Source organism: Trematomus bernacchii, unplaced genomic scaffold, assembly GCF_902827165.1.
Source record: "Trematomus bernacchii unplaced genomic scaffold, fTreBer1.1, whole genome shotgun sequence".
Classification (NCBI taxonomy): domain Eukaryota; kingdom Metazoa; phylum Chordata; class Actinopteri; order Perciformes; family Nototheniidae; genus Trematomus; species Trematomus bernacchii.
The window spans coordinates 1,751,047-1,763,456 of NW_022987547.1; the positions used below are offsets into that span (position 1 = coordinate 1,751,047).

The 12,410-nt window shown below is 38.2% G+C and overlaps 1 protein-coding gene across 1 annotated transcript in view; it reads left to right on the top strand.

The window, feature by feature from the left end:
* Positions 1 to 11,439, top strand: part of bcr (BCR activator of RhoGEF and GTPase) — an 86,540-nt gene extending 75,101 nt beyond the window's left edge. Inside the window, exons 16-23 of the mRNA XM_034122775.1 lie at positions 208 to 339; positions 3,707 to 3,766; positions 4,008 to 4,117; positions 5,144 to 5,283; positions 5,923 to 6,057; positions 6,162 to 6,267; positions 6,868 to 7,030; positions 7,134 to 11,439. Of these exons, the coding sequence (XP_033978666.1) occupies positions 208 to 339; positions 3,707 to 3,766; positions 4,008 to 4,117; positions 5,144 to 5,283; positions 5,923 to 6,057; positions 6,162 to 6,267; positions 6,868 to 7,030; positions 7,134 to 7,223 (936 nt within the window). The 3' untranslated portion in view covers positions 7,224 to 11,439. The remainder of the gene's footprint in view (positions 1 to 207; positions 340 to 3,706; positions 3,767 to 4,007; positions 4,118 to 5,143; positions 5,284 to 5,922; positions 6,058 to 6,161; positions 6,268 to 6,867; positions 7,031 to 7,133) is intronic.
* The last annotated feature ends 971 nt before the right edge of the window (positions 11,440 to 12,410 follow it).

Sequence of the window (12,410 nt, forward strand, 5' to 3'; positions counted from 1 at the left end):
GAGCGCTCCCGAACATAATTACAGGGAAGTATGGTCAGCTGTGTGGTGAGATGTATGAACTAAATGGCAGGGTGTATGCTGATTTTTCTTTTGGACGTGTATTGCCATTCTTGTCTTTATTCCCCTCTCCATTGGTGATATTGCACTTAATTCTTGGACATTTCTGCACCATATCTTTGCAAATACTTTTGTTCTTCTTCCCCTTAGGAGTTTGAGATTGACCTGGAGGGCTCTCAGACCCTGAGGCTGCTCTGCTACGAGAAGTGTTACAACAAGACCAAGCAGAACAAAGAGGATGGAGAGAGCACAGACCGCATCATGGGGAAAGGACAGATCCAAGTATGTCATGACGTCACCCCCCCCCCCCCCCCCACACACACACACACACACACACACACACCTCAGCCCCATCCTTTCAGCAGACCCACCATGACTCATTACTGATAGGCTGTTATGTCACCACGGCTGCCACAAAGCATGAAATCCATATTATTGCTCAATGAACAACTTCAACTGAGCATGATGTTAAAAGAATCAGCTGATTAGATGAATAACCCATAATGTAATGGATGGGTGGTGATTGGTTAAATTGAGAGAAATATCTCAGGATGTGCACAATGACGCAAAGCTCTTTTTGTCATTGATATGTTATCATGCTGCCAGGTTCAGATGTTTAAAATATCACTTACTCACAGGCCATGGATTACACTGGTTATTGAGTAACATATTGCATCAATACTATAGGCTGCTTTGTCCGTAGAAAGTCCCAAAATCCTGATGAAAAAAACCCACAGACGCTGTCCTCAGCAAACTAGCTGATCGCTGGTTGATAGCACATCTAGATAGCAGGTGATTGTGTTGCCAAGACGACGGCAGACTGCAGGACAATGCCAAGTGTCACTCAGGAGATCAACAAAGAGAAAGCAAAGATACAGAAAGATCTAGTCATAAACTAGAGTCTCTTCTTTGTTGCACTGCCTCGTGTGTGTGTGTGTGTGTGTGTGTGTGTGTGTGTGTGTGTGTGTGTGTGTGTGTGTGTGTGTGTGTGTGTGTGTGTGTGTGTGTGTGTGTGTGTGTGTGTGTGTGTGTGTGTGTGTGTGTGTGTGTGTGTGTGTGTGTGTGTGTGTGTGTGTGTGTGTGTGTGTGTGTGTGTGTGTGTGTGTGTGTGTGATCATACACTGCTGACACCCACTAAAACAGACAAAAGGATATTTTTTGGTGTCTGGAAGATGTGTAATTACTTATTTTGGGTTTTCTGTCGACAATTCGTAGAAACAAAAAGCTAGGATAATGGCAAAATACAAAACCATTAGTACAGCAGTTCACTTTGTTATCAGACAATTTAAATGTAGTAAGCAAAGAACAACATATGTACACATTAGCTTTGTGTCATTATTCTGAGGAGCCTTTGTCCTGAAACTCAAATTGCAGCAGATGTGTTCACTATACTAAACTTGTTTTATACCAAACTGTGAGTTACAGTCTCATGCTCCCCCTAGTGGCTCCTCTGGTAATCCTGTGGCATGATTGCTTTCTGAAAGATGATGTCATTCGAAACCAAACACACAGGGTGGTGAGAAAGTTATTCAGCAGGATTTTCATAAATCCAGGGCAGGAAAAATACCGCAGTAGAAGAACATCATGTCATAAACACATAGCACATGCATATCCAGGTGATATTAAACTATCATTTATCTGCCCTAAATGCGTTTCTCACACATGTAAAGATAGTAGATTTTGAATGGTAATTTCTCTTTATTCTCTGTCATCGTCTGTTATTTTTGCTCTTTATTGCCTTATGCAGCTGTGACTCTATTTCTGTTCACCCTTTTGGAAGCTCATTTGCTATCAAACAACATTTAATTTCATTACTGTATGCAAATCCATCCCACATATACAGAGACATGTTCAGTCCTATATAGTTATAAAGATTTATATTGTCTCGTCATTTAAAATTGAAATCCATTTTGGTCCAAGATGTACATAGTTACACAAATACAGAAGAAGAGAAGGGGAACATTGTTCTAGTTGTTCACTACTAGAAATGTACTAACAGAAAATACATTTATTATTTTACGCTTGTCCAGCTCTTTTCTTTCTCCAGTATTCAAATTCATCTGAAATTACATTATATATAAACAGTATGTATATTATACATTCGGGAAATATTTAGAACTTGCACCGATCAGCAACTAGATAACATGAATATTTGTATGCATGTTTCCATTTTTATTCACTGTAATAATTTTTACATAGCGTTTCTAAACTACCTTAACCCACACTTTATGTCAGTGTTTGCATAAAGTCTTAACACAGCGTAGGGCCTTCTAAATCTTCGATCGATAAAGTCTATAGAAGATACAGTACATTCATGTTTGTGGGGCAAAAACTTCAGCTTTTATAAAATGTTATCAGTAAGCAAAGAAATGTTTGCCGTTATTCTGTGTCTGTAAACGGTTCTCACAAAATGGCACATTCAGCAGTGGAAAATTCAGTTATGAGAAACATGATCCAGCCTTGCATGCAACCAGATGGGGCTTAGCCCAGGTAACATACAGTATACTGTGTGTGTGTGTGTGTGTGTGTGTGTGTGTGTGTGTGTGTGTGTGTGTGTGTGTGTGTGTGTGTGTGTGTGTGTGTGTGTGTGTGTGTGTGTGTGTGTGTGTGTGTGTGTGTGTGTGTGTGTGTGTGTGTGTGTGTGTGTGTGTGTGTGTGTGTGTGTGTGTGTGTCAGATGTGTGTAAGTACTCAGATATGAAGAGACATGGCATATGGGGTCCATACAATCAAAGTGTGCTTGGGTGGGAATTTACACTCTTCACACGGAAGACATTTGTTTATCCTATTTATGAAAATACATTGAAGGGAAGATACAACATTCCACTGGAGAGAAGATTTGTACTGCTGTTGCAAATAAACCTTAAGGCACTGCTGTTGAGCCTAATTGAGCAGTACATAAGTAGGACAACAGTATGTAAGATCAAATAATATTCACAATAAAAGTAAACGTGAAAAATGCATGTAGCTGTGGTTCATGAGAAACTAGTGATCCTTGACCTATAACCCTCTTTGGCTTAATGACTACATTTCAAACACACACATGAGTTATTCATATATTTTTAGTAAAAAAAAAAGTAAATTCCAACAGATGGGTAGTTATTTATTTAATCATGGGAAAACCAATTGAGATCAAGACTCTCTTTCACAATGGTACCGTATATACATAATTTAAAAAAAGTGCTAAAATGTACATTATTTTACAAAACGTGGATACAAGACCAACTCCAAATGTTAAACCATTTCACATTTCACACCAGTTGAGTAAAAAAGGACAAGTTCTTTATATATAATATTATGTATTGTACTTGATCTGAAGGAAGTACATCTCAATATTAAAATCAAGTATTAACTATAGCTTTCAAATAAGTAGACTTAAAAAGTGAATGTTGCCTCTAAAATGTAGTAGAAAAGAAGTAGAAACTGTAAATTGTCCTTAAGTCTATCACTTGATTTAATGTACATACTGTTTGTGTACATGGGTACTTCCAACCACCGCAAATGGTAAACCAAACTAATCACCCAGCATGATCTGACAGGCTGGTAATGATTATCTCAAATAATCAATTGTGTGGATGTGCTGAAACCTATCTTCAAATGAAATATCATTAATGCTTATTTGTATTGTCCTTTTGTGTCGCCTCCTCCAGCTTGACCCTGCATCTCTCCAAGGCAAAGACTGGCAGAGAACAGTTATTCAAATGAACGGGGTGAGTACGGCACATTGTTGTAATTGCTTTCCTGTATTTAAACATCAATTGTTCTCAGGTGTAACTCTAGCTCCAATACATTTATGTTAAAGTAGCACACAGCAGTAAGGACGTGGTTCAGCAGTTCATTTGAGTCTACATCTGGTTTTAACATGGCAGGATTTCCTCAAGATCAGCAAAAGCCGTTGCAGATGGCTCGTAACAACCTGTTTTAACGTTGAGCCGTTTTTTCCTGTGTCAGATCGAGGTTAAACTTTCAATAAAGTTCACCACCCGAGAGTTCAGCCTGCAGAGGATGCCCTCACGGAAACCAATGGGCGTGTTCGGAGTCAAGATCTCCACCGTGACCAAGTGAGTTCACATTTCAACACGCAGGTCTCTACTGTTTAACTTCAGTTCTACTTTTTCTTGCCTGTTTTTTGGGAGGCCTGATCAAGTATTACTTGGCAGAACATAACAGACAATATCTCAACATATGAGATATTTGAGATGTGAGAATGAGTAGATTTTTTGCATTTTAAAAGCAGTGGCTTTAACGGATAACAAAAAACTGTCTGAAACTAGAGGCACTGAAACTAAGCTAATAAAATCTTTCAATTACATAAATCAAGCAAATTAAGATAATAAATCGTAAGTTAGGAGTCGAGCTGAACTGTGATGTGAGATTGAAGAGCATGCAAAAAAACACCTATTATACGAAAATACAAAACGATGTATTTCTAAATAATTTATTTGGTCAAATTATGTTAGGAGGAAAATGAGGCAATGCAAGTTTATTTATAAAGCACCGTTCAACACAAGGCAATTCAAAGTGCTCTACAAAAATGAAAACATTAAAATAGTAGAGCAGAAACACATTTTAAAATGGCATGTAAAAACAGTCATTAAAGAGATTCAAAGAGAATCAAATAAAGATAAAACAAGCTAATATATAAAAACATGAATAAAATGTACAGTGCAGTTTAAGATATGAATAGTTATTAAAAGCACCTGCAAAAAGAAAAGTCTTCAGCCTGGGTTTAAAAGTAGTTGCAGCGGACCTGAAGGATTCTGGGAGTTTGTTCCAGATAAATGGAGCTATTAGAAGCCTTAGTGTGTTGTGTGTTTGTGGCCATTGTTGTCCCTGATAAACATAAATTAAGGGTAATAGGATTAGAGATAATGAGTAGGCTAACTAGATTTAGCAGCAAAAACAAATCAGTGCTGCAGAGCTACAAGCAGTTATTCTAACAATGCAAAACACAGCATTCAGTTTTTAGCCTTCTTCATTTCCTTTTGTCTCGATAAACAAAACATTCGTTGTTTTCTGTATTCCTGCTGGTAAGAGTTTTACCAATATAAACTGCGTGTTGATCAATAATGTTTTTCTCCATCCAGGCGAGAGCGCTCCAAGGTGCCCTACATCGTCCGGCAGTGTCTAGAGGAGATTGAGAGGAGGGGGATGGAGGAGGTGGGCATCTACCGAGTATCAGGAGTGGCCACTGACATTCAGGCCTTGAAGACCGCATTTGACACCAGTGAGTATTCCCTTCATCTACGAAGTGTATGCTTTGTGTAAATTATGTAATGAGGTCAAATGTGTACTGTTGTCCCTTGTAAACCAATCAATTTGACCATATTTCTGGTCAAATCCAATGTGTTATGTGAAATTAACGAAAGACATAGGACTAAAACTTAACTAAAATCTTCATAGAAGCCAAATAAATTGGATGACAAAAAGATTATATTTAGTTTTAATATGTACAATATTAAATATGCCAAAGATATAGATTATCTTAACATCCCATTTTGTGAGATTAATACTGTAACTGCCATGCATTTCTAGAAAACATTCTGAGATTGATCCTCACCTGAAGGAAAGTTTTTTTAAATCTTTCTATTTCTGTTGATCAGGTGATCATTATTGTAGCTGTGTGGCTAACTGTGAGCTAACATGAAGTGGTTTCTCTGATGTGAAATGATTAGCCAGATTTATGAACTTAACATGTTTGTGTCAGCTAATCGTATATGTATCTTGCATGGATTGTGTGTACCGGTATATTGCGATTTCAGAATGAGCGGATGGCAACTGCTGCTTGTTTTGAGGTGTTTTCCAATCTTACCGTGTCCCTTTTGGACCCTCCTGTCTTCATGTCGTTCTTGCTTCTCTCCTGCAGATCACAAAGACGTGTCAGTGATGATGAGTGAGATGGATGTCAACGCCATCGCTGGGACCTTGAAGCTTTACTTCAGAGAGCTGCCAGAGCCGCTCTTCACTGATGATCTCTACCCTAACTTTGCAGGCGGCATTAGTAAGTTCCAGGGATATTGACATTCTCAAATATATCTAATCACTGGTGATTGCAGCTTGATTGGCAGGATGTGAAACAATCTAATTATTTTTCTCTCTGTGCAGACCTGTCTGATAGTGTTGCCAAAGAGAGCTGCATGTTGAACTTACTGCTGTCACTGCCGGAGCCCAACCTGGTCACATTCCTATTCCTGTTGGATCACATGAAGAGGTAAGGAAACACACACATCCTTTAAAATAATGTAGACAGGAATGCTAACATATGCAGAGAAAACAACAAGCCATAAAAATACAGGTGGTGCATTCAACTGTGATCACTGAGAAATATACATCAGAATCAGATTAATTCATCTGTACCCTGGTGGAAATGAGGTTTTTTGACAGTTGCTCCATTTAAGATTAAAAATAAATAAAATAGAATACACATATGAATATAAACATAACTTAAAGTAAAAATGTGCAATAAGAAGAGAATATTTGTTATATTAGCATATGAAGTTAGGAAAAAATGTGCAAATTGAACTACAATATATAACAAAATATGTCAAAATGTTATACTACAATGTATATATATATATATAATGGTGGGAGAAGTACTCAGATCTTGTCCTTAAGTAAAAGTAGAAGTAACATAGCGTAGGAATACTATTAAGTAAAAGTCCTGCATTCTAAATGTAACTCAAGTAAAAGTACAAAAGTATTTGCATCAACATATACTTAAAGTACCAAAAGTACATACTAGCACATCACATGCATGATCTCTTGTCATCTCTCTATGCCACTAACAGACGTCATGTCTTCTTCTCCTCAGGGTGGCAGATAAGGAGAGCATCAACAAGATGTCTCTCCACAACTTGGCGACAGTTTTCGGGCCGACCTTGCTGAGGCCTTCCGAGAAGGACAGCAAGATCCCCGCAAACCCCACCCAGCCAATCAGCATGGGGGACAGCTGGTCCCTGGAAGTCATGGCGCAGGTTGGTCTCGTTCTGGCATTTCATCTTTGATTTTCAGGGTTCTAACTAAAAGCTCGTCCATCTAAAATCTCATATGTCTCTTCTGTTTTGTATTCGCTCGCAGGTCCAGGTGTTGCTGTACTTCCTCCAGCTGGAGACGATCCCCACCCCGGACAGTAAAAGACAGAGCATCCTCTTCTCCACTGAAGTATAGAGCTAATATTGACTCTGCCACCCTGATTCTTTGACCATGGAGGAGAGAAACGAGACGGACCGTGGCTCAAAGTGAGCCTATAGTAGGATGTTTTTTAATTGACTGACCAGACTCTTGCAGATGGAAAAGATTGTCTCTGGTGATGCCTGCCCTCCTCAAACACAAGAGGGCGCCATTGGACCTCCGAACCTCTGAGGATGCGAGGGCCTTGGTGTTCATATCTCTCATTACATGATATTTAGTAAGATTCCTTCATTGACTACATTCACCATCTACATTTCTCCACCACGCTTTTTGTTGGTCTTTACAGCTTTAACGCAATTGTGGTTCAAAAATCAAGATCGATGTCAGTCCATAAGAGAACAAAACACGTCTTTCCTGATCCTTGAATTAGTTTGCCATCAAATCTGAATTTCCATGTAAGTTTGTGTTTGCGTTGTTCTCTATCTGTGTTTATTTTGGACAATCATCTACTCAAGACTTTTCATTGATCCATCTCAAACATTGCTTCATTTCCTGATGAGGTCAATCCTAACTGTGTCTTACATCATCTCAGCCCATTGTTTCTGAGAAAGACAAGAGAAGACATTTATAGGAGTTGAAAATGAACGGCACGATACTGGCTTTCGTTCTTTGGGTGAGGAAGCCAACACCTGTATGTTTTAGTGTTTACAACGTAAACAAACCCAGATGGGAGTCAGAGACAAATGCTACAGCTTGAAGAAGAACAAAAAAAGGAACCTGATGATTAGTAATACACTGCAATCTGACTGCCTGCGGTTTTCACGACCATAAAAGCAAAATGTCCTCTATTTGTGTTGTTTGTGTCTCAAGGTAGTCTTCAGCTTGAATACCGAGGAAGCAATATATTTTCTAACATAGGAAGTGTCTGTGTTCATATCGTTGCTGACGAAAAGTCCTTCTTACTGTAACAGAGGACATCTTGCCAAAAGTAATATGTTTTTTGTTTGTTTCTAGACAAAAAAGGAGGCGGTTGTATTTACAGATACAGTATGTACATAATCTTAAATATTTCTTTCTTTTTGTTTAACAGTATAATCATTGATGCTATTATTGTAATTTATTTTGGGGGGGAAGGGGTCGGTTTGTTTTTCTATGTGAGCTCTTTTTCTGTTTTGATTCTGAAAGTGGTAGGTCTTAGCCTTGACTTTGAGTCTTGCAGTAAATAAGCAGGATTTAGCCTTGTTCTTATAGAAACTACTCAGCTGTTCTGTCCAGCCTCTTGATTATTCATTTAGATATTATTATTGAAGGTAACACACACATTGTAGTTACATACTGTATGCTGCTGTGGAAAAGGCACAAGCTCTTTAACGGCTGGGTGTTCCTCGGCAAAAAAACTTCTCGCATCCAGAGACCGTCGCCTGTCTAGTGTAGACAATATGCAATGTCATAATAGAGCACACACACTCACACACATATGACATTGTCTCATTTTGTACCATTTAATCATTGGCTGCAGAAGTGCACTCACGCAATGTTAGAAACTACTGTATTACAATTTAAGTGACCTGAGCACTCTGCATTTATGTCCAATGAAGAGCATATCTGTTGGTTTTTATGAAGGAATATTATTTTTGTTTCATCTTCTCCTGAACGGCGAAATGTCCTTATAATCCTTTGTCCCTTTCAATGTTCTTCATACGGTTAAGCATGAAGGTGTCCAACTCGATGGCCATTTTAAAAGAAAGCTCTTAAGATGTGTTTTTGATTCTAAAAAGTACATATTTCTCATTTTGATTTGAGTTTCCTAGATTTAACATGCAGGCATGTTTTATTGTTTTGTTTTTTATTTTTGTGTTATTGCTGTCTTTTTCACAGTTGTGTCATCATGTGGGATGTTTGTAACTCGTGAGTATCTGGTTTACATTATCGCAGCATATCCTTCTCATGCCAAGGGTAAATATCACGGTTGTTCCTCTCGAATATCTTAGATATAAAACTATAACCATTTGAACAGTTAACTGGATCTGATAAGGGCTTGTGTCCATGTTTGAGATGACATAGGGGAGTCAATGTTATTGATAACACATTTTAAAGTGGACCTATCATGCTATATTTGAATAATATATTGTAGGGCCATACCTATATAAAACATGTCTGTGAAGTTTTTTATTCAAAATACCAAACAGATCATGCATTTTAGCCATGCCTCATTTCGCTCTATTTGCTGTATTCCAGCACTGTTTTTGCAAGGGCTGATTCTGTGGCAAATGAGCTGCAGCTGACCACGCCGCCCTGCAAAGGAGGGGGGCGAGGCACGAGCGTCATATTACCATGCTGTTACCATGCCACGGCAACCTCTCATTCCCCTGTAGGCAGAGCGTCACCGCCCACTATTCCGGGCTGACGTCGGGTCGGATGGAATCTGTATCCGCTCGTTGTAGCCCCGTTTTTAAAAGATTTGGCTACGGAGGAAAAGAGAGGGTTGTATTTTCTGACACTTGGTGAGTTCCCTGGAACACCGGGGACACATATTCATGTATAAAAGACGTACAAAAGTGCATTTTGCATGATAGGTCCACTTTAAGTTAACATAAATGTCTTTGGACTTTTTAAGGCAAGAGAAGTCATTCTCAGATACATATCAACTCTCTAAATCTTAAGTCACTCGATAAATATACATAAAACATCATTATATCAACCCAATTATGTTAAGCTTTTATTCTGAAAGTCAAGGTTCAAGGTTCAAGTCTTCATGCCTTCAGTCCCACTTTTGATGTACTTCCACAAGTTTTGGCCCACTGTAGCATGCCCACATTGTTTCATCATCTATATGTCAGGATGTGAGACACCGGGTGAATCCACCACTCATTCATTCGTCTGTCACCCTTTAAAACAAGTCCCGATTGCCTACACTCTACCCTATCGTGCCTCGACACTTTTGTTTTTTTGTTAAGCGCCTGTGGTACTCTGAAACGTTGTTCAGTCTCCTGTTGCCTTTGCTGAGGACAGCCACACACCTTCCATCTCTTAAAGACTAAGACAGGACCTTAACCTTAAGCACGGTCTTAGCTCATACTGTACATGCTCTACTGTCACATTCATCGTACTGTGATGCTGTAATTTAAAAAAGTCAGTCTTAAAACATTTTCGTCCTTGTTTTGGCTCTTAAACTTTCAGCTCCTTTTAATGCCTTTTAATCTAATTTATTTATGTTTTGTCCCTGTTTGGTATAAGAAGGTCTCCTAGTTCTATTTATTTATGATATAATATCATCTGAAACTATATTAATGTATATGGTGTGCTTTCTTTGGGAAAACGTATGTCTTATTTTACTGTTTGTTGATATTTTGTCCCAGAATCACAACCCCTCCAAACACCTACGAAAGCCCATTTCTCATCTCTGTAGTTTGACGTGTTGTACAACTTGTTGTACAGACTGGCCACTGTGAGTGTTTAGCTATTTGATTAAATAACTGAATAGCAGATGCAGGTTCTTGTCAATTGAAAAAAGGTAGATTCACAGAATTCAAACTTCTCTCATTTTCCACGAAGTTGTATAATATGTATTATACAAGAGAGTACATTATCTGGTTTCCGTTATTATTTATTTTGGCGTCCGCTGACGTATGATCGTCAAGAGTTGAGCCGGTACGCCTCTCGTCTCTTTGAAAAGACAAACTGTCAGTGTATGGTAGAGGAGATAAGAGTCTTATATTGCTCTAAAATCTGCATTGTTTTTGGTCTGTTGATTGTCAGTGTAACTGCATGTACCCTCCATAACCTCAGTCCCTCTGTACATGAAAAAGTAAATACAACAAAAAAGGTTTAATTTATCTGTTGAATAGCCTGAAGATGTGGAACATATTGCTCTATATGAAAGTTCTCCATTTATTGTATATGGTAATTATCACATTCCCATAATACTGTCAAATGACCCTCTGCTGCCACTTCTACGCCACCAGACTTACATTAAGTTAGACTCCCTGACTCTTTGGAAATATACCAGTTTTGATTTTATTTGGCACACAATGTTAAGCTGAGAATGAAACTTGCTGACCAACCACAAACACTTTCTCTTTACCTTCTGCGATCTTTGAACTCTTGTTCCTCTTGTTCAATATTCAGTGTTCTGCTTGTAGAACTGTAAAAAGGAATACTGTATTCTGAGGGCAAACATGTTTGGAAGGCATTTGCTGCCTATGTTTGTACACAAAAATGTTAAATAAAATCTCCTTGTATCTACATAGAATGATTTTTGGTTTTCGTTTTTTAAACTTCTGATTCATTCTGCAGCCTGGTCGCTTTTCAGGTGGAAATGATTGCACTGAACAACATGACAAAGATTATGACATGGTAGACGAAAACAGCATGAAACAATAAAATGTTTACAGGTTAGTTTAATTCTTCCTGATGTTACCACTAGACATGTGTATCAGCAGGACACCTATTCTGGGTTTTTAAATCTTCTATAAAACATCTGAGCTTTCCATTAGATAATCGTATTTAGAAGTGAATCATGGATCTGACTGATGAGCAGTAAAACTACTAATGCAAGGCTAAAGAAATGGGTCTTTACAAATTAATAAGTATGTAAAGAGTTGACTGTTCCATTTAAATGTGAGTCAGATTAGGTTGATAGTATTAATGGCAATGTTATTTCAGAGAGGGATGAAGACAAGCAAAGAGAGCAACTAATAAATATATAAAAGCATAAATTATATTCAATCTTAACTTCTTAACTTGAATTATGAAATAGCTGTTAGGAAATCCAACAGGCCACTTGTGTCATCAAACGTGGCAGAGGTTTTACATTACATTGCAAATAAAAATAAAGTTTAAAGGTCTCTGAATACATAATTTACAATGTATTAAGGCAAATAACCATGAAGCATTCAAACAATACAATCCTCACATTTGTCTGTGTATTTGACTTTAACGCACAGCCTCATTTACAACAAACCAAAAATGGGCGTGGTTTTGAGGGTGTGCACGTGGACTCAGAATTGGCTTTCTCCTGGGGTTTCTTTCGCGTTTTGTAACACATGTTTAATGTGAAACTTATCATAGAAAAATGTTTGTACTTTTATTCCACCTATTTTGACGGTATCTTATTTTTATTTAATTTCCTCGGCCTCTTTCACTTTCCAGCCGTTCATACGTCACTATTCACCACAAGACACCCTCCTCAACACACCCACAGATACACACCGATACACACAC